The 22,842-nt window shown below is 35.8% G+C and overlaps 2 protein-coding genes across 3 annotated transcripts in view; one reads left to right on the forward strand and one right to left on the reverse strand.

Annotated features, from left to right (window-relative positions):
- LOC125786735 (cyclin-dependent kinase 5 activator 1-like) overlaps positions 1–22,842 on the forward strand; it is an 832,135-nt gene extending 809,293 nt beyond the window's left edge. Inside the window, exons 1-2 of one of the 2 annotated variants that reach the window (XM_049470194.1) lie at positions 18,792–19,042; positions 20,045–22,842. In XM_049470194.1, coding sequence (XP_049326151.1) covers positions 20,652–21,290 — 639 coding nt within the window. In that variant the 5' untranslated portion in view covers positions 18,792–19,042; positions 20,045–20,651 and the 3' untranslated portion in view covers positions 21,291–22,842. Of the gene's footprint in view, positions 1–18,791; positions 19,043–20,044 lie in introns of those variants that run through there. The other variant, XM_049470195.1, reaches the window with a different exon arrangement.
- Positions 855–3,368, reverse strand: LOC103029988 (interleukin-8). Its single transcript, XM_007238700.4, has 4 exons — positions 3,230–3,368; positions 1,561–1,684; positions 1,211–1,297; positions 855–1,090 (listed from the first exon to the last, which is right to left on the reverse strand). Exons 1-4 carry the CDS (start codon positions 3,294–3,296, stop codon positions 1,045–1,047), a joined length of 324 nt encoding a protein of 107 aa, XP_007238762.3. The 5' UTR covers positions 3,297–3,368; the 3' UTR covers positions 855–1,044.

A 22,842-nucleotide genomic window follows, 5' to 3' on the forward strand; every position in this document is an offset into this window, starting at 1 on the left:
AATTATGTGTTACTTTGTGTTGGTTGCTGATCACTTAAAATCTTAATAAAATACATTTAATTTTGTGGCTGTAAGGTGATAAGTTCAAGCGGTGCAAGCCACTGTACGGGGTATGAATTGTTGGGTAAAGTGGTGACAGTGTTATTGAATGTGGGTACAGGGTGGGGATGGTTTAAGGGAATGTGAGTGGGGATGGTGTTGGATGTCTGGCCTGACACTGCTTGATGTCTTGTGTCATGTGCTTGTGCTCAGTTATATGCAGTTTAAAGGCCAGGGTTTAACTGGGTGAACCATTTTGCTGCAGCACCATCATGTGGCGAGTCATTGTTTCAGGTTTAGTAACACTAAATACAGTTTTGTCATTTAGAGTGTAAATTAGAGACAAATAAAATGTGACGTGTACATGGCAGTTTAAATCATTATTTTTGATTTTATAGTTTTTATGTTTTTAATTTGTATTTAATGTTTTGATGTCACTATTTAAAATAACAAAAAGTCCATTAAAAAGAGTATTTATGGGACCTGCTTAAATGCCAGCTTTCCAGCTATGGATGCAATGTCATAATATGTTCTTAGATGTTTTTGAGGGATACCCCAGTTTTTCAATAGGCCCCAAGGTGTCAGAGTTCCTCTCATAACTGCTACTGTCTGCAGTAGTAACAGTCTTCATCACATCAATATGAATGTGGTAATAAGTAAATGTGTTGACGCCCATGATTATTATAAACTAAGATGCTTTTGCTTTTATTAACCAATAACCAATATGTATTTTTGCATGGGTTTGGGATGTTTTTTGAAACAGTTTTTATAGACACATCAAACTCGTTTATGACAACAAAGTGAGAAACACGTAGTTTATTAAAAAGTGCTGGTTTTATTTAATAAAGCTTTTTGTTCACATTATGAGTTTCTGATACCTGTGTTCATCTAAAATGCATTATTAGCTTAATCACACAGTATTTTTGCTTATGTTGAAGACAGTAGAAGACAGGAATGAATGCAGTGATTTTCATGATGGTCATGAAGTCTGGTACGCTGCTCACGTTAAGAAGATGTTTTGGTTTGCACTGGAGACTCTGCACGTCTTTTGCTGTTTAAGAAAAATAAATAAAAAGTTTCAAAATGTAGCAGATCATGATCATGAGAAAAATATGAAAAAATGACTGACTATTACGGTTATGATACTGTGTTTTTGGTATTAGGTACATACCTTCTCTTTAAAACTTTCTCGATGATGGGCTTGATCCAGTTTACTTCAGGGTCCACACACACTGTAATACCATTCTTCTGGGTGATCCTGGAGAAATGAGAAGAGTCAGTGTTATCCTAAATCCTACCCAGGTTTATGCCTGGTCTGCTTTGCTGCTTCTTATATTCTCACATTTTAAACTTTAATATTTCAGTGCCTTTATGAAACGTTCTGCTTATGGGTTTTCAGAGGATTCCCTTTGTTTCAAGGGTCCTTGAAATTTGAAAGATAATCGTAACTCTGACTTAGAAGCGTGTAACTGTTTATTGTACTCTGTGTGCAGAACGTTAGACAGCTCTGTTGTAACTTACAGGATTTCAGTGTTGCGGCAGTGGGCAGTAGGAGGAAAGATCTGAAGGCTCTTGAAGTGCTGGGAACTCATAGGGGATCTACTGGTGTTCACACAGCGACATTGAGGGCTAGTGGCCAGAAATGCTAGAAAAGTAAAGAGTTACTACAAGTTAATAAATATTAACTGACACAGTTTTACCTCTCCACTCTGAAGATTAAAAAAAAAATAGATAAGAGTCTTTGACTGTGAGATATGCATAAATATTCACTTTATGTTTTCACTTTGTAATTTTGGAAACTGTAAATGTAGTAACTAGGTTATACAGAGGGTGAGTTGTACAGTAAACTGTATAAAACTGTAAGTAAAATGTCCAGAGAAAGGCAGACAGTCTTTTAGTTTAACAGTCATATGCTTGTGGTTCGATACTTCAACTTGTTAGAGCTAAGCTAGCTTTTTTCAGTTTATATCTTTCAAGTGTTAAACAATCAATTTGTGTCTGTGAGGATGTAGTATATTATACCAAGCATGAAAAGTGGCACTAAAAGCTTAATTTTCTCAATTTGCTTGTATTTTGCAAACCTATATTACTGCTGTGCTTACTAGCTAACTTTTTAGCTACTTAGCTAAAGCTAGCTACACTTTTCTTTGAGAGAGAAACGCAGAGGAGGCACAGCTTAATTAGCTAACTAGTAAGAATATGAAATACTAATATAATTGTTATTTATTTAATATCATTTTATTTTATAATGTCAACAGTAGTAATATTACTAGATAAATGTTTGTGTAATATCACCAGTCAGCAAGCTAACCTAGCCTGGCTTTCCTAAACTAGCTTAGTTTACCTGGCTAACGCTAGCTAAGCTAAGTTAGATAACTATTTAGATCAGCTAAAACTTAGCACTTTACTCTTACCAGCTTAAATATGGTTTTGTGTTTCTTTTTATGATTTATTTTGGATGTTCATTACAGCAGTGTTGTTGCTGCACAAATAAAAATTAGATTTATGATAAAAAAAACAATATACAATCATTATATTTATGTTAAAGCCTTTTAGAGTAGTCATCTACATTTATTGCTGTGATAAATGTAACTACAGCAGCCTAGTAATAATAATTACATTACTTTAATTATTACTCTAATAAAAAAAATACAGTATTTTATAACTAGGTAGGCACAGTGATAAAAAATTTTTTGACTACTACAATGTTATTTTTACAGTGTAGTGTTTTTAGCTTAATACCGCAGTATCATGATAAGATCAAACATTGGTGAGATGGTAAGATGGTTAACATGATATGGTGACCCAATTAGGATTGTATGATGACTCAGAAAACCTCAGCCTACTGTATAAAGCTCTCAAATGTCAATCATAAGCATAATCACATCACAACACAACACATAGTATAGTTAACACTGTTACTACCCTAAAAACATGGTCCTTAAAATGTTATTTAAAGCGACACCAAAGAAAAAAAACACTTTCACTTCCATAGAAATAAAAAAGTTTTTCTTTGGTGTTGCTCAAAATAACATTTAACCTTTCTTGTTTTCTCCAAGTGTAGATAAATAAAAATGAAAAGATAAATAAAATATTTAATTGGTAAGAATATCAACACCACTGAAAATACTTGTACACATATATATATATAAAAGGTGTTATAATCTGTCAGTATAAAATAGTCTCTTACCAAATAGTGTGGGAAAGCAGCAGAGAGCAGTGGCTGCCAGCAGCAGAAGACGGGCACTGAACTGCATGGTGGTGCTGGTAGACTGGTGATGGCAGTAGAGTCGGTCTGGGACGAGTGAGGTGAAGTGATGGGTATTTAAGGATGCTCGAAAAAGGAAGTAATTGGAAAATGAACACCCCAAAGACCCAATAGGCTGTGCTGATCAGGGGAAAGGGTGGGAGGATATGCGCACAGTGCTGTTCCTGGAAAGTAAACAGCAAAGCAAGACAATTTCTGATACAGTAGTTTGTTTCATAAAATGCACTGTGTGGGTGGTCGGTTTATTTTTTAACACAGTCATTAAATAGCTGTAAGAGTTAAAATCCTGTATAGCTGTTTTTTGTTTTTTGGAACTCAAAGTTCCCAGTTTACTGAGGCAACATAATTAAAAGTGAAAACTTTGAATCAAAAACTGTTCTAGGATTTGGAATGATCCAAATAATTTACCATACACTTCTCTATAAGGATATATTTCTCAACCCTGATCCTAAAAGCACATTGCCCTGCACATTTTATTGCTTTCCCTTCTTCCGCTGTAATAAAAGAAGCATTGTAGGAACTGGAACTGGAACTGAAGTGGTTTGGCATGAACTACATAAAGTGCATTTGACTAATTACAAATAAATAAATAAATATTACTTCTTAGTACATAAGAAATGCTGGGGATCTGCCATATTGACTTAAAAAAACAAAGCAAATTCAGCTCAAACAGAAATCATAATGCAAAAATTTTACATGGAAATTAAACTGTATTGAAATTTTATGTTATTACACAGCAACGCATTTGTTCCATCCCCACAACAAATCTATGCCTGTCTGCACTCGGCTAATAAGTTTCCATTTGTGGTTGAGAAACGCGGCATGTGAATATGCGCTAGCTGTGTATGTTAATTCTCACCACACATCTGTGGTCTGAAGGAACGCTTCTTTCATGCGCTTGTATCTAGGCTGATTTCCTGTTGCAATTTTCTTCTTTATTTTAGAAGTTAATGACTGGGGAAATTTAGATGTCACATTCAAACTTGCAAATGCAAGCTATAGAAACTGCTGTGCCAGACAATTATTTGAATTAATTAATACGCTGGAAAGTTAGGTTGTTGTTTTTTTTCAAATAATATTAGAATATGAACATGAAGATATTTCATGTTTTGTCTGGTCAGCTCTACTTAATTTGTTACGTTAAAGTACATCTATTCCTACATTTCAGGCCTGCAACAATTAGGAGCTACTACTTAAGGGTAGCTTAAGTCTTTGTTAGACAAGGAGAGGGAGAGGATCTCCAGTTTGTCAGCAAGTGTGTAAGAATTAAAAAGTTTATAAACATTAAAGGGCCACGCACCGTGCAGCTTGATTTAGGGCATCAGTTTGTCTTTGCTTTCATAATGACAGGAAAAGTACACCTTAAGCGGCTCAAAATGTGCAAAATACATGTACTAATTCTCTTAATTAATCATGGGTCAATTGTCTTACCTTCCCTTTACGAGCCAGTGTGCTCTGACTTTGGAGCGTTGCTGTTTCAATGGTGCACCTTCTTGGACATGTCCAACACAATTTCTGAACGAATAGGCTGTTCCCAGAGTGCTGTATCAAGGCACCTCAGTGTGAAGTCTGTGGGAAGGAAAAAGTGTAGCAGAAAATGCTGCACAACGAGAAGAGGTGACTGGACCCTGAAGAAGATTGTGGAGAAGGGCCGATTCCAGACCTTGGGGGACCTGCGGAAGCAGTGGACTTAGTCTGGAGTAGAAACATTCAGAGCCACCGTGCACAGGCGTGTGCAGGAAATGGGCTACAGGTGTCGCATTCCCCAAGGTCAAGCCCCTTTTGAACCAGAAACAGAGGCAGAAGCGCCTGACCTGGGCTACAGAGAAGCAGCACTGGACTGTTGCTCAGTATTCCAAAGCAAATTTTGCATGTCATTCGGAAATCAAGGTGCCAGAGTCTGGAGGAAGACAGGGGAGAAGGAAATGCCAAAATGCCTGAAGTCCAGTGGCAAGTACCCACAATCAGTGATGGTCTGGGGTGCCAGGTCAGCTGCTGGTGTTGGTCCACTGTGTTTTATCAAGGGCAGGGTCAATGCAGCTAGCTATCAGAAGATCTTGGAGCACTTCATGCTTCCATCTGCTGATAGCTTTATGGAGATGAAGATTTCATTTTTCAGCAGGACCTGGCACCTGCTCGCAGTGCCAAAATCACTGGTAAATGGTGTACTGACCATGGTATTACTGTGCTCAATTGGCCTGCCAACTCTCCTGACCTGAACCCCATAGAGAATCAATCTGTGGGATTTTGTGAAGAGAAAGTTGAGAGACGCAAGACCCAACACTCTGGATGAGCTTAAGGCCGCTATCGAAGCATCCTGGGCCTCCATAACACCTCAGCAGTGCCTCCATGCCACGCCGCATTGAAGCAGTCATTTCTGCAGAAGGATTCCCGACCAAGTATTGAGTGCATAACTGAACATAATTATTTGAAGGTTGACTTTTTTTGTATTAAAAACACTTTTCTTTTATTGGTCGGATGAAATATGCGAATTTTTCGAGATTTTTGTTTTTTCTTTACTTTTTTGCCAAAATCATCAATATTAAAACAATAAAAGGCTTGAACTACTTCAGTTGTGTGTAATGAATCTAAAATATATGAAAGTGTAATGTTTATCAGTACATTACAGAAAATAATGAACTTTATCACAATATGTTAATTTTTTGAGAAGGAACTGTATAAGTGTTGACAATTTACTGCAATGAACGTATGACTGTTGAAGTCCTTTTAGTTTTTTTTTTCAGTCATTGGCGAACCTGTGTTTCCCAATGCCAAGATAGCAATATGCCAGAAATTTTACCTGAACACACCTGCCATCAGCGTGGATATATTCACAAGTGCTGTTGCGATTTAAACAACGCAGCCGCAAATGAGCTTTGTGACGTGCCTGGTGCATTGTGTAACATATTTTCCTTTGTGGGTAGCACTTTACTTGGATGGTCAATTTGATGGCTTTGTTGATGCTCAACTGACATTCAACAATACAGAGTTACACAAATAAATTAAACTTAGTACTTTTACAGAAGCCATATGCTATGTACTGAAGCGCTGTCATCTTATCTGTTCTTGGAGGAGGAATGGAAAAACGTGCATTGTGGTGAGATGATTCAGTATTCCTGAACTATGGGAATGAAGCAAATAACACTTGAAATAACTAATTACTTGGTATGACAAACATCAAAATATTTAAAGGACATTTAAGAAATACAAACATTACAAAGTGGTAAATATTTTACAATCCCATATTAATAAATAAAATTAAGTTGATGAGACAAAACATGAAATATAATGATCATACTATCTGCAATCTGCAATTTTTTTAGTTGCATTTCCCATTCTGCCCCACCCTTTTTGGATTTGGGGATATACTGTATACTGCATATATCTGCAGACTATAAGCATGCTTTGAACAGTTTAGTAAGGTAAAGTTTCCTCTTTACCACCTACTACTCTCAGACAGAGATTAGAAGAAAAGGGAACCGAAAACGCTAACTAGAGTGCTGGCATTTCTGTCTATTTTTAGGTGGCCCTAATAAGACCTATAGACTTCTTCTTTGTAGCACACCCTGACTCAAGTTGTTTTCTTTGAAAAAAAAAAAAATATATATATATATATATATATATCAGTATATGGCAAAAAGACAGTTACTCGCAACATTAGTCACTTTTATGGAGACTATGTGTGGGTGTTTGTGGGAAAGAGGTTGTTGTCCATGTTTGGATAAGTTGAGGCCATACTCAAAGCTAAAATTAACATTATACTGTAAATATAATAAACTCTGTGCACGTAACATGGAAGCAAGATGTACACCGGTTTATTTATTTCCGGTTAGTAAAGTGAACGTTGTTGAGCAACAATAATGCTGTATACACAGCGTTTACAGGAGGCATTTGACATTATGTGCACTATTTAGTTGTAAATAAAACTGCATTTGTAGTCTGTTTCGTGCACTTTTCAGGGTGTAGGATGACATTTGGGACCTTATATGTCAAAACACAGAAGACTGGAGTTAACGTAGCAAGCCAAAGAAGTGTTTCCATACTAATTCTGATTCACTGATCTCCATATTACAGCATTTCACTTCGCACACACCTAGTTCAGCTGATCTGATCAATAAAAACACTGAGTTAAAATGAGTGTTTTACAGCAGGACACAGAAAAATATAAGTATAACAGTGTAAAATTGTTGTGCCCTCAAAATAACCCAATACACAGGTATTAATGTCTAAACCGCTTGCAACAAACATGAAAAGGTCCAAGTTGTGCCCAATTAGCTATTTTCCCACCCAGTGTCATGTGACTCGTTAGTGTTACAAGGTCTCAGTTGTGAATGGGGAGTGCTAAAACTGCTAAACTAACTGAGACACAGGTGGCCAGGGTCACTCAGCAGTTTTCCAATATGAGTTCCTCTCAAAACAGGCCTCCTCAGGGTCAGCTAAAGAAGTTAAATCCAAATGTTCAGAGTAATATCCAGGGGTTGGCTTCAAAAAATAGACAGTAGATAGATCAGTGCTGCCAGCATTGCTGCGGAGCTTGAAGAAGTGGGAGGTCAGCCAGTAGTGTAGTAGTAAAACTTGAGCATATTAATTAGAAAGACAACCCCAAAATGATCTTGTAGCTTATTATTATTATTATTATTATTAATAAAAGTTTTTTATTAGTTTTTGTTTAATGGAGCATTGAGGAGGTAGAGACTGTTTTTCACATAGACTGTATATAAAGATGGACGCCGTGTCACCGTTCCCATTCATTCAATGAAAATGAAGCCAAAATCTTCCGCCATTATGGCGATTCAGAGACCAGAGTCTGCGCAGTAGAGACCAGAGGAGGGAGAAAGGCTGTGGAGAGACCGCCTACTCATTTAAATAACCCCGCCCCTGAGGGCTGCCTCGCGGTCACAGACTGCAGAGCGGGGCGGAGCGCAGCTGACGGTCTGTTATTGGTCCCGCCCATAAGCAGCCCTTTTACCATAACCACACCTTTTTTGAATAGAGCCAAATAAAGTTTTAAAAACCGAATTCTGTGGGGATATAAAAATTTGACAATATAAGCAGAGGTTACACTAGCTGTTGCATTTAAATAATGGAGGTAGAATTACAGTATATTAGAAAAAAACGTGATTGAAAGTTGTCTGTTTTGCCATTTAAACCTATGGGGATGGGTGGAGTTACACAGCTTTCTGCAGCCGAACAGCAGGGGGCGCCCGACCTGTGGTGGCTTCACTTTTAAGAGACGATGCTCTGTCCAGCTATATACAGTCTATGGTTTTTCATCAGTTAATTTTCAGTAATTTTTTTTAATTTATTATCACTTTTGTCAGTTTCAAGTTTTTTAGTAACCACTGTGGGTTTTTACTTTCTTTAACAGAAGAGTCCTATTAATTTTGTCCATTCATTTATATGCACTATATAATACCATTTTCAAGTCTATTTAAATACAGTTTAATTTTGCTTTGCACTTTGCATCACATTTTAATCTCTGTTTTATGGATTGCCTCAGCAGATGCTTATCATAGTTTCCTTATGTCTCATATCCTGCGTGTTTTACAGTATTGCCAGATGCATTTCACACATTTTAAAGTGTGTATATGTGGTTAGGAGGCATTTAGCATTGTCACATTTCCGTGTCCCGCACCCTTTGATATTTTCGGTCAGTTGTTGTGTTTTCCTGTCTGCAGCTCTTTTTTCACAGCGCCGAAAACCTGTAAAAAAAAGCCAAAAAGAGAAACAGCTATTCTCTTTTCTTAGAACAGAAAGTTGGCAAACAAAATGAAACTTACTTAATCTAGTGACAATACAAAAATATAAAAAATCAGCTTTAGAATTTTTTTTTTTAAATAATGACCCTACATTTTTTTTAGTTAATTTTATATGGTGAACACATTAAACACCAGAAACATTGTTTGCTCATAACGTATTTTTAAATTTACAGCTTCCATTTTATGCAAAACTATACTGACATGTCAAATATCATGGAACAGGAAATAGTTTCATGCCCCATGACTTTTGCCATGTGCCACTGAAACTAAAGAACAATGACACTGAATTTAGTTTTTTTGTCTATTTACAAAGACAGTTCTGTCCAGACGCTGCTGGCCACTTTCAGGCTTAGCTTGAACTCACCATCTTACAGCTGTTATGATCTTACAGCTGTTATGATTTAACTTATTTTCTTCTTCCCTTTTTGGGGTTATCTCTCTTTTCTCTCTATCTTTTGCAAGTTAACTGTGAGGGAGTAGGATCCGGCTAATTGATCCCGGTCCTGCTATAAAGGGCTTTTCTACCACCACCACCACCATGCTGCTAAACCAATGGAATACAACACATGACTTGTTTGGAGCTATATCATATATAATAATGTATCGATTGCCATGTTTGTCACACCTTAGCTTGTGTCTGTCTTCTGTTTCTGTCATCTGTTCTCATGTTTTGTTTACTCCAACATGTGCTTCTAGAGCACATGGCTTTGTTTTGGTATTGTCCTGTCTCCTCCCTAGCCCTGCCCTAGTCATTAGTGTTGTCACCTTGTGTCTTGTTTGTAACCCCGCCCCCTTGTTTACCGGTCCTCACCCTCCTTGTAAATAAATAGTCCAGTGTATGAGTGCTTGTTTGGTGAGTCTTTTGTATCCTTGTGTTCTGTATATGTGTGTATTGGTTTTGTATTTTGTGTTCCTTAGAATCTCTGTTTCTTCAATTCAGGTCTGTTGTTTTGTGAGTTTAGCAAGTGTGTGGAAGGAGTATCAGACCACTGCAAATCTACCAAGACCTGGCCGTCCCTCTAAACTTTCAGCTCAACAAGGAAAAGACTGATCAGGGATGCAGCCAAGAAGCCCATGATCACTCTGGATGAACTGCAGAGATCTACAGCTGAGGTGGGAGACTCTGTCCATAGGACAACAATCAGTCGTACACTGCACAAATCTGGCCTTTATGGAAGAGTGGCAACAAGAAAGCCATTTCTCAAAGACCATTTCTCTGGTCAGATGAGACCAATATCAAACTTTTTGGCCACAATGCAAAACATCATGTTTGGCTTAAAAGCAACACAGCTCATCACCCTGAATACACCATCCCCACTGTCAAACGTGGTGGTGGTAGCATCATGGTTTGGGCCTGCTTTTCTTCAGCAGGGACAGGGAAGATGGGTACAATTGAAGAGCCAAATACAGGACCATTTCTTCATTCCAGGTCTGTTGTATTGTGAGCTTAGTAAGTGTGCCAGGTTTGTTCCTTTTGTATTCTTAGTGTAATTCTAGTTATTCAGTTTCTTGCTTTTTTTTTTAAGCTTAGTTTTGTTCTTGTCTTTTGTTTATTTATTTTCCCAGATTACTTTTCTTAGTCTTTGCGCTAACCATTTTTTTTCTTCAGTTTTTGCTTTAATTTATCTTGTATGTTTATTAAATATTTATATATCTGCACTTACATCCATCCTCTTCAGACCATGACAGTGTTATACATTTGATCGGTAAACGCATGTGTTAGTTAGTGCAACCAGATTTAGTAAAAGGATGGTTTTAAACTAACTAGTAACTAAGGGCTTAGTAGACACTTTACACACAAACGTAAAAATGAACTTACACAAAGTTGGTTCAACCCTTCCCTGGCCTTTAACTTAAATGTTGTGATTTCTATTATTGTCAGTATTTCTGAGACAACCAAAGTAGATAACCAAAGTATCTCATTTATTTATTATCTTTATGTGTTGTCTTGTCCATTGTTGTTAGTTCACCTTAATTATATTATTCAGTTAATGTAGCGCTGTAGGGGATAAGGATTCTTTTGGGATTCTTCTTTTCTTCTAAGCTAGGGAGGGAGAAAAGATTCCTAGATTTTTGTTTCTTTGTTTTTCTTTTTTGAACTTGTTATTTTAGGCATTTTTATCCCTAAGGTTTTAGGTCTCTCTTAAATAGTTCTTAATGGATGTTGATTAAGCCTAGTCTTGAACTAAATGCAGTGCCAGTGGTGATTTATTTTTGGAAAATTTTAACTCAAGGCTGATATTCAATCTGAGATCTTAATTTAGTCCAAGTATGACTTTGGGGTCAAAGTATTAAAGGCTTAATCTAAATCAATGTATTTTTGGCTTATACTCTTACAGTCTTTTCTGGAAATTATTTATTATTTTTTAAGTGTATTTTTTCTGAAAATGTAATTCTGTGAATTTAAATAAAATTATAATATATATATAACACTACACTGATACGGCAAAAGTCGTAGGACAGGAATTGGCTGCCCCATTTGTCTAATTGCACAGACAATTCTAGCTAGACTGTACTGTTCACTGTGGGTGGAAATGCCTTATATTATGTGCTTCCAGTACACATGTGACATTGTGAATAGAGAAATGTAAAAGCTAATCTCCGCATGTTTTGGGATTTAGGGCCCTGTCTGCTGAGAATGGGTAATTGTACCGAACATGCAGAAGAATCATTTTAAACGGGGCGGGTGTGATGCGGTCTCCTTTCAGAGCGAATGAATCCAAATTTCCCCTTCTGAAGTCTCCATTGCTCCACCAGCCGCTCGCTTTTAGTAAAACTGAGCCAGACCTTCTTTCAGAGGCTGTACATGTGACGGAAGTACGTAAAGACGCGTAAGAAACAAAATAATATGGACCGCCGCTTTAAGTAGTTCTCTATGGTACTGAAAATGGTTGTTGTAAATTGTGAAAAGGCATTACTCAAAAAATCCTTTGTGGCATCTTTATTTTCATGATTACAGGCCTACAAACACATAGTATAGCAAATTAATTTCATAGAAATGGATTAAGCCTAGTCTCGAGTAAAAACACCAAAATGCAAAGATTTAATCTGGCTCATTAGTCTGGTCCAGGAAGGACTTTGAGGTCTATATATTAAGAGCTTAATAAATAATCAATCAATCAGTGAGTAAATGGTGTTTATTTCAGTATTATAGTATAATATATTTCCCAGACTCAAATAAACTCTAATATATATATATATATATATATATATATATATATATATATATATATATATATATATATATATATATATATATATATTTAAACATTTGGAAAATACAGCATGTGCATCTCTATTCACTGGAAACAATATGAAACCATTGACATTATGGTTGGAAACACTGGGATGGCAACCCGTATTGAGAAAGGAAAGCTGTAGGTGGAACATACAGTGAAAAGGGCACAACAATGGATGATAAACTCAATAGTGAGGCGTTTGTTCCTACTAAAGACAAAAGCGCATGCCTCCATGACTCTAGGCCTAACCACTGTGGGTGTACAAAACACAGAATTCTAACTTAGCAGCCCACCACCCTCTGTGTCAAGAAATGTATGTGGCGTCAACCACAAGTGAGCTGCAGTAAAAAAAAACAAAAAAAACATTCACTTCCTTCAAAAATGTCACTGACTAATGAATAACCACAAAATATTTACACCCATACTGGACTGGATATTGTACTTAAGATAAAATCGTTTTTTTAATGGTTTAAGATGTCATGTAAATGTTTTTGCATTAAATTTGAGGTCTTTAGTCTCACACCAGTTCTGTATAGTTAGTACTAGATTTATGTCATGTCAGGAATTGCTCTCATTTATCATATGTAGAATAGACTCATCAGCTCAGCGTCTAGACCAGTGACCAATAATAGTTTTTGTGGTTTTTTTTGTTACAGTATATTCAAACTAAAATTTAAAGTACTACGTATCCCAGAAGTCAAACGGGAAGACCGATTAATACTAGTACTGTAAGTCATGGTCATATGTAATGGGAAGAAGCTATTTCAGACCACTGGAGGTCCCCCAAATTTACCGAAATCTAAACTGAAAACTATGTGAATGCTTTCTAATATAAGCCATGTAGCTCTAGCTGTACAGTGGCATCAAAAAATATTTGCCCCTTACAGATTTCTTTTGTTTTTGCATTTTTCTTATACTTACATTTTTCAGATTATCAAACAAACTTTAAAATCAAACAAATATAACCAGACTTAACAAAAAATCATAATAATGATTTCATTTATTAAGGGAAAAATCTATTCAAACCAATCTAGTAACAAAGTGTTTGACCCCCTATAAATGAACTGTGATTAATCACACTTTTTGGAAAGCTGAGTTCAATTTCACTACTAACCACAACCAGGCCTGATTAATGCCAGACCTGTAGAATCAAGAAATCACTTAAATAGAACCTGTCTGACAACATGAAGCAGCTAAAATATCTCAAAAAACAACACACTATTAAGAACTTCTAAAACAGATCAGAATGCAAAGTCGATCCACAGGACCAGATGATCCCCAGAATTTTGTGTAAATATTATTTGGACTGATGTGACAAAAGTGGAACTTTTTGGAAGGTGTGTGTCCTGTTACCACAGCACCTTCTTCTTCATGTTGCTGTGTACCCTACATGAGGACAAACTGCAAACAGCACTTTTTATGTCTTTCTTAGCACAATGTTTGTTTTTTGCCACACTTCCATAAAGGCAAGATTTGTGGACCTTTACCATTACTCCATGACTAATTTTCCTGTGGACAGATTCTCTCACCTGAGCTGTGGATCTCTGCATCTCCTCCAGAGTGACCATGGTCCTTTTGGCTGCTTCTCTGACCAGTGCTCTCAATGCTGGATTTGCCAATTTGGGTGAACCATGCCTATGTCTTGGTAGGTTTGCAGTTGTAGAATACTTTTTCCATTTTTGGATGATGGCTTGAACAGTGCTCTTTGGGATGCTTAAAGCTTGGGATATGTTTTTATAACCTAACCGTGCTTTAAACATCTTCGCAACTTTATCTCTGACCTGTCGAGTAAATTATTTGGTCTTCATGAGGCTGTTTGTTGACTAGTGTTTTCTAATAAACCACTGAGGTCTTCACAGAACAGCCCTATTTATACTGAGATTAAACTACAGACAGCTGAACTCTATGAACTAATTAAGTTAAGACTTCTGAAGGCAATTGATTGCACTGGATTTTATTTAGAGGTTTCAGAGTAAAGGGGGCTGAATACTTTTGACTTTTCACGTTTAATTTATATATAATTTCCCTTCCACTTCACAGTTATGTGCTACTTTGTGTTGGTCCATAACTTAAAATCTTTATAAAATGCATTTAAATTTGTGACTGTAAAATGACAAACAAATTGAAGAAAATTCAAGGGGAATGAATACTTGGCCCAGAAGTATGTAGATAGCTGTGTATCCAACATAAAATGTGTATTTCCATTGATGCATTAACATTTTCTGTTGCTCTAAAAAGACTTTATGCTAGATGGTGACACGTCATTGTTAAAAAAAAAAAAAAACTAAAACCACAGTCATTTTCTGGCACATGTAGCCTATTTATACAGAATTTTTTTTTGTAAAACCACATGACACAGATTTGGTTTGATTTAAAGTAGGTACTGTTGAGCGCTCAGGAACTAATGCCTTTTAAAAAAAATAATGCCATATTAAAGAAACTACAGTATGTTATGTTTAGGTTTGGTTTAAGAAGATTCTGGAGTGGAAGCTCTCATCCACCACCCCATACACAATGGCAAGAAAAAGTATGTGAACTATTTTTTGTAAATATACAGCTCTGGAAAAAATTAAGAGACCACTTCAGTTTCCGAAACAGTTTCTCTTATTTTGCTTTTTACAGGTATATGTTTGATTGACATAACCATTGTTGTTTTATTTTATAAACTACAGACAGCATTTCTCCCAAATTCCAAATAAAATATTGCCATTTAGAGCATTTATATGCAGAAAATGAGAAATGGCTGAAATAACAAAAAAGATGGAGAGCTTTCAGACCAAAAATAATGCAAATAAAACAAGTTGTAGAGAATGATCAGGGGGTGACGCTCTCTCCATATGTCAACTATGCCAATTTTTTTTTTAAGGGTTTTTTAAGGTTTAAGGTTTTTTAAGACTTCTGATTGGATGATCCGGTGGATGATGATCTATCTAGTGCATCGTCAAGCACACAATTAAAATCAAAGGGGCAAAGTATTGATTGAACAATAAAAATATATGGGGCATAAATTGAGGGCAGTCTACATTGGGGGACTTAGCAGTAAGTTAGCTAATGTTACTGGAAAGAGAACTGAGGTTAACGGAGAGCTAGCTAACAGAGTAATGTTAGCTACGTTATCTAGCTACATTACTGCGGGGAGAACTAAGGTTAGCGGAGAGCTAGCTAACATAATAACATTAGCGGCAAGTTAGCTACATGACCGGGAAGAGAACTAAGGTTAACGGAGATCTAGTTAACATAGTAACGTTAGCGGAAAGTTAGCTACATTACTGGGGAAAGACCTAAGGTTAGCGGAGGGCTAGCTAGCATGCTAACATAATAACATTAGCTGCGAGTTGGCTACATGACTGGGAAGAGAACTAAGGTTAGCGGAGAGTTAGCTAACATGCTAACATAATAACATTAGCGGCAAGTTAGCTACATGACCGGAAAGAGAACTAAGGTTAGCGGAGGGCTAGCTAGCATAGTAACGTTAGCGGCGAGTTAGCTACACTACTGGGGAAAGACCTAAGGTTAGCGGAGAGCTAGCTAGCATGCTAACCTAATAACATTACCAGCAAGTTGACCGGGAAGAGAACTAAGGTAAGCAGCGAGCTACATAACATAGTAATGTTAGTGGCGAGTTAAGTTAAGCTACTTCAAGTGTTAATTTCCAGTACAACATTTTATTTTCTACCAAAGAAAATAGGACTACATTTTGGGGTCTTAAATTAAATTTTATTGAGGTCTAAAAAAGTTAGATTGTATTACAAATTCAAATGCAGAATGTACTTTTCGGACAAGAAACCAGTGTTTTAAAATGTTTAGGAGCGGAGCAAAGTTTCATGCGCCTATCTCTGATCAGATCATGTGACACCCTTCAAATCTTTAATTTCATTGTTTTGTACATAAATGTGTCAGAAAAGTTTATATTATCTTCACGAAAATCAAGGGTGTTGACAAATGATAGTGTGCCTACAATAATTACACAAAACAAAATTTTACAGGTCTTTATTGGACACTTATTCAATACTCAATTGTTCAGAGAATTTTAACCCATTTTTTTTCTGGCAAAAACACTGTATCAAAAGTGAAGCATGGGGGTGGTAGCATCATGTTATATGCTTTTTTGTTACATGCTTTTCCTTTAATTGAAATTAAAGCATAGATGAATGGTGATCACTCTAAGACAACCTGTTTAAAAATACAAATAAATAACTAAAATAAGAAGTTCTAAAAGAGAAGTTCACCTTTTAAAATGAAGATGATCCCAGGGATTAGTCTGAAGCCACACAGAAGTGACTGAACAATGTAAAACTGTTCTTAAAGCCTCATCTAACCAACATGAACAACCTACAGCAGGTCTGCAAGGAAAGAATGGCTAGACATCGCTCCTAGAGTGTGGAAAATGCTGGTAGAAACTTACCGTAAAGGCTTAAAGCTGATATCACAAAAAATGCTTCTACCCAGTATTAGTTTGACGAGGAGGAATACTTGTTGAATACTTAGAATTTTTGTTTTCTGCAGGAGCCACAAGACATTCTTAAAAAGTTAGTTGACCACACATTAAATCTGCTAATGTTAACTCCCAGAAACTTCTCTATGACTGTGTTTGAAAGTGTTTTTCTTTTTGTTTGCTTGTTTAAGGACTTGTATGATCAAAATTGACTAATAATAAACTTTTTTTTAATATTTAATATTAAAATATTAATATTTAATATTTTAAGTTTAGACACACCTGTTTGCTTGTTTAAGGACTTGTATGATCAAAATTGACTAATAATAAACTTTTTTAAAAAATATTTAATATTAAAATATTAATATTTAATATTTTAAGTTGAGACACACCTTAAACTCAGTGTTTTTTATTATTTTTAAATGTTCTGCATTGTACAATAATATTAAATACATAATACTAAATAATAACAAAACATTTTAAACAAGCCAAAATAGGTTTTATACTTTAGATTCTTCAAAGTAGCACCTTTTGCTTTGATGCCAACTTAATATTAGTATAAATATTTAATAATAATCCACAATGTAATAAATAATACAAATAAGGAACAGATAATAAAGATAATATATGTCCAAACTTTTGACTGGTACTGTAAGTCATTTTTGAGGGCTAATAAGCTCAGTATTGTGATGTTGATCCGGTTTAGTTTTTTAAACGCGTTCTTGGCGCCATCTAGCGCTGAAACAGAGCAGTGCGCTAAAAACGAGCTCACAGCTGCTGTGTGATTATCCTCCACCTCCACAGGCCTAAATTAACGTCTATTATATCTTTATTCCTTACATTACACTCTACTGGTCTAAAATCACATAAATAATCAGGAAAATGAAGCTCCATACAGTAACCCAGTACACTTTATTTACCTCAGTGTAATACAGGTCTTTGGGTCCTATCCAGGAGTTTAGGTAGTCTTCATAAGTGTTGAACTCAGTAATAATAGTTTTGCCTAAAACCCGTTTACTAAATAAAAAGACTTACTTGAGTCTCCCTCTAGCGGTCAGCAGAGGAAGCGGAGAGATGAAGTCTATAAACCGGCTCTGGTCAAACTGTTTATGGCCACGACCCGGATCCCCACAGCGCTGCTGCTTCCAGTCAGGCCTTTTCCAGGCTGTGCTTTACGTGGTTGGGGAGCATTAGCGTTTCACTTAATTTACACTTCAGTTGTAACAACAATAGTAATGTTAATAAGCTGTAAAAACAAAAAACATAAAAAAGTGCAATAATAATAATAATAATAATAATAATAATAATAATAATAATAATAATAATAATAATAATCATAATAATAATCATTTATTATTGTTTTTATTATATAATTATTATTACCATTATTAATATGATTATTATTATGACTAGTAATGATAATATTATTACCATTAATAATGACAATAAAAAAATATTATAATAACAATAAAATATTATAAGTAATGTATATGTATACTTATAATATATATATGAAATGACAACAATAATATTAATAATGTTAACAAGACGTACAGAACATTATTTGCAAAAATACAACATATATAAAAATAATATTAGCAACTATGGATGATACTAATAATAATAGTAATAATAACAATAATATTATTGTTATTAATATTATTGTTATTATTACTATTAATACTATACAAGTAACAACAACAATAATAGTAATAATGTTAATACGATGTACATAACATTTTTTTTGCAATCATACAGCTTATATAAAAATAATAATAGCAACAACAATAATGATAATAATAATAATAATTACAATAACATATTATTATTATTATTATTATTATACAAGTAATGACAACAATAATAGTAATAATGTTAATAAGATGCACAAAACAATGTATACAACATATATAATAATAATACCAACAATAACAACAACAATATTGTTTACATACTTATTATTACTTATTATTATTATTATTATTATTATTATTATTATTATTATTATTATTATTATTATTATTATTATTATTATTGGTAGTAGTAGTATATTAAATATTTCCGTGACTTTTATTCTAGTAAAGTATATCTGATGTTGGTGTTGAAAGTAAACAGTGCAGAGTTCTATGGTCACCATGGCAGCGCTATTAAAACAGCTGTGTTTCTGTGTTCAGTCAGACCAGTGCTTTACTGAACTGGAGATCCCACTGTGCTTTACTGCTCTCGAACTACAGCTCTACAGCTCACCTCTACACCTTCACCAGTGGCTCTACTGTGAGTCACTGGTGATCTACACAACACCGTGAGTATTAATACACTTTTTATATTATTTATATTAATTTATTTATTATTACAGGATCAAACCAAAGTGTAAACAAACGTTAGCTACATGCTAATCACAGGCTAATAAAACACTAGCTAAATAAACTACTGTATAAAAGCAGGTAAACTATTTTCTCTTTTTCTTATATCATTATTATTATTTTTATTATTATTATTATTATTATTATTATTATTATTATTATTATTATTATTATTATTATTATTATCATCATCATCATCATCATCTTGTTGTTGTTGTTGTTCTTATTATTAATGGATATTCATATCCAGGTTATCTGTGTGTACATAATTTGTGTGAAATGTAAGATTATAGTGATATTTTTATCTGATCTGGTTAAAATTTTTTGTGTTTTAATTAGATTAAGGTAGTAAATTAAGGACTAAACCCGAGCAGCTTTATTTAGCACAGAATCACGTCAGTCTGAGGGAGGGTATTTAACTGCTGAGGTAAAATAAATACAATTATTTAAATATATGACTAATATATTACAGTTTGTTATGATTTAAAATAGCTAACCTCAACATAGCAACCGATTAGCACTAAATACCCTCAGCTACCCTCACCATCTCCAAAATTCCTCATAAAATACATCTACTACTAACTTTACTGGGATTTCACCTTAAAGCCTTATTAAAGTAAACCCTTACTGTTAAATATTCCATATCCCCCATTTAGCTTATATTACAGTGTTTCAGCCTCTCTGTATTGTTTTTAATTAAACAACCTGTTTTCCTGTTAAAGTGATACATGTAAATCTCTGTTCTGATTGGCTGCTCAGTATTCTGCTCATTCTTCTTATAACTTGAGTTGGTGGAGAACAGACAGACTGTGAGCAAATATTGTGTCTGTCACATTTTCTCTCTCTTTCTGCAAAGTTAGAATGAATGTAGAAATAGAATGAAAATGTGTAAATAATTAATTAATAATTTCTGACAGGAAACTGTACTTTTATCTTCACAGGTTCCATTTTAACTGACCTTCATCCAGATACAGTTCCACTTCATCCAGATCATCAACAACAGGTTCTTACACTTTTCACACCAAACACTTTCTACACCACACACTTCCTACACCACACACTTCCTACACCACACACTTTCTACACCACACACTTTCTACACCACACCCTTCCACACCACACACTTTCACACTACACACTTTCTACACCACACACTTTAAAACTACACACTTTCTACACCACACACTTTCACACTACACACTTTCTACACCACACACTTCCACACCACACACTTTCTACACCACACACTTTCTACACCACACCCTTCCACACCACACACTTTCACACTACACACTTTCTACACCACACACCTTAAAACTACACACTTTCTACACCACACACTTTCACACTACACACTTTCTACACCACACACTTTAAAACTACACACTTTCTACACCACACACTTTCACACTACACACTTTCTACACCACACACTTTAAAACTACACACTTTCTACACCACACACTTTCACACTACACACTTTCTACACCACACACTTCCACACCCCACACTTTCTTTACCAGCAGGATCATCATTATCTTCATCAACATGGCCAGCTCATCGGTTCAGCATCTCATCCATGGAGAAGAGGAGAAGAAGAACAAGGGAATGAAGAGGAGCAGGTCCCAGCTGACACCTGACCATCCTGCAGCTCCTGATGTTTCACTAGCGAAGAGGAGGAAGATACAGAGCTCCACCACTGTCCCTCTTACGCACTGGATGGTCGTCAGGAACACCTTTTGTTCTCGGCTGCTGAGGTTGGTAGGAGAGTTCTTGTGCCGCCGCTGTCGACTCCTTACAGGTCTTCGTCCCACCGTTCCACCGTTTTGGATTCAGAACGTGGACGTGGCGCTGACCGTGCTCGGAGGTCAGGAGCAGCCCTTCATCTGCTCAGGCACCGTGGCCTTTCTGTTCATGGTGTTGCGTGACACCGTCTCGGCGGACGTGGCCAGCGTGGAGGAGCTGCGGGCGGTGCTCCTCTCCTGCCTGTATGTATCGTATGCATACATCGGTCATGAGATCTCCTACCCAGCACTGCCTTTCATCATGAAGACCGACAGGCAGACATTTTGGAAGCGCACACTGGACATCACCAAGCGCATGAGCCGGAAGATGCTCCAGATCAACATCTCGCCACATGTCTTCGCCAAGGTCATGTCTGACCTGAAGAAAAATTCGGACCATTAATTTATATTTTACTTTTAAATCGCTTATTAGGACACACGTTGTACTATTAAATATTTATTATTATTACTGCTAGGAATAAAGGCAACCAGTTTAACATAGTATTAGACAAGAAACCAAACAGATTTACAACTAAAAAAAGAACCAAAAAAGAAGGTTACACCATCAAATATTACTAAAATAATAACTATTATTATGAGTAGTTCAGAATTTGCTCACATTTGCAGGACACTTGGACAGAACCGGACCAGGCTTGGGACATAAGAAAGACGTGGAAGAACTGGTAGGTATGCAGGGCAGGAAACTTCCAGACACATTCAGCTGATCAGTGAAGTGTCGTTAGCTACAGTTCATAAAGCTGCAGTGTCTGGCTGCATGTGTTTTGGAGGCGGCACATGCTAGCCTTCACTGCTCCAGCTTGGTGGCAGCGTATGTGATGGAGACGAACTGCTGATGCAGGAAAGGAGGATTTATGAAGGACAGATGCACGGAATAGGAGGAAGACAGTGACGAAGAATGGGGAATTGATTAACACAGGGAGGGGCCGAGATCAGGACAGGAACACGAATACAGATAGGAACAAGGACAATGATGTGATTGGACACATACTGGATAATAGAAGTGAGCTGAGGACGAGTCGTGAGCTAGAAATAGGTGGATCAGGAGAAATTGGATGGTGGACTGAAAACTAAACACAGAGGATAAACAATGTCTAAATATTTATTTATTAATTCTATATTTAGTTTAGTGATCTGTTTTGCTATCCGGTGTCGACCAGAGGAGGACTGGTTCCCCTTTTGAGTCTTGGTTCCTCTCAAGGTTTCTCCCTCTTGATCTGAGGGAGTTTTTCCTTGCTACTGTCGCCACTGGCTTGCTCAAAAGGGGCTCGGACCCGGATTTAGCTATTTAGGTTTATTTTATATTAAACTGAATATTGGACCTGATTAATATAAAAAAAATGTGGACAGTTAAATATTTATAATGGACTATTATAATAAGTAATTACCATTAACATTAGCCAGAATCATTTTATATTTATGATACATTTTAATTTTTTATAATCATTTTTATGAACTCAAATAGATAATCTTAAATAATATTAATATTGTGTTAATTGAGTTACTTATTGTTATAATTTTTATTTATCCTAATTATTTAGTTATGTATTATATATAATTAGTCACTCAGTTAAATATATTAATTTAGTTATTGTATAAAGCCCCCAGTGTCAAAAAGGTATTTAAGCATTTTCTCTGATTATAAATAAACATTAATCCATTTCTTATTTATTAATTAATTAACTGGTGTTAACCAGCAATACTACAGTGATCCACAGCCTGGAGAATAAGATCTCACTGTGTGGAAAGAATGTTCCTCTCTCTCTATTTCAGGAACACAGGAGTAAATGGGAGCAGCAGCAGCAGAGTTCTCCTCCTGGCAGCTGAAGTGAAGTTTCTCTGCTGTTTCTCTAAATCATCCTGTCTTACAGAGAAAATCAGCTATGAAATGTTTTACCTCTGAAAATCTTAAAGTATAAAATCAGTTAAAACTTAAA

Source organism: Astyanax mexicanus, chromosome 22 (assembly GCF_023375975.1).
Source record: "Astyanax mexicanus isolate ESR-SI-001 chromosome 22, AstMex3_surface, whole genome shotgun sequence".
NCBI classification, from domain to species: Eukaryota; Metazoa; Chordata; class Actinopteri; order Characiformes; family Acestrorhamphidae; genus Astyanax; species Astyanax mexicanus.

Excerpts from the sequence above, each read along its gene's own strand:
- LOC103029988 (XM_007238700.4), bottom strand. The coding sequence starts at position 3,296 with ATGCAGTTCAGTGCCCGTCTTCTGCTGCTGGCAGCCACTGCTCTCTGC. Across the intron at positions 1,685-3,229 it reads CTGCTTTCCCACACTATTTG|CATTTCTGGCCACTAGCCCT; the intron begins GTAAGAGACTAT and ends TTACTTTTCTAG. Across the intron at positions 1,091-1,210 it reads GAGAAAGTTTTAAAGAGAAG|CAAAAGACGTGCAGAGTCTC; the intron begins GTATGTACCTAA and ends TTTCTTAAACAG.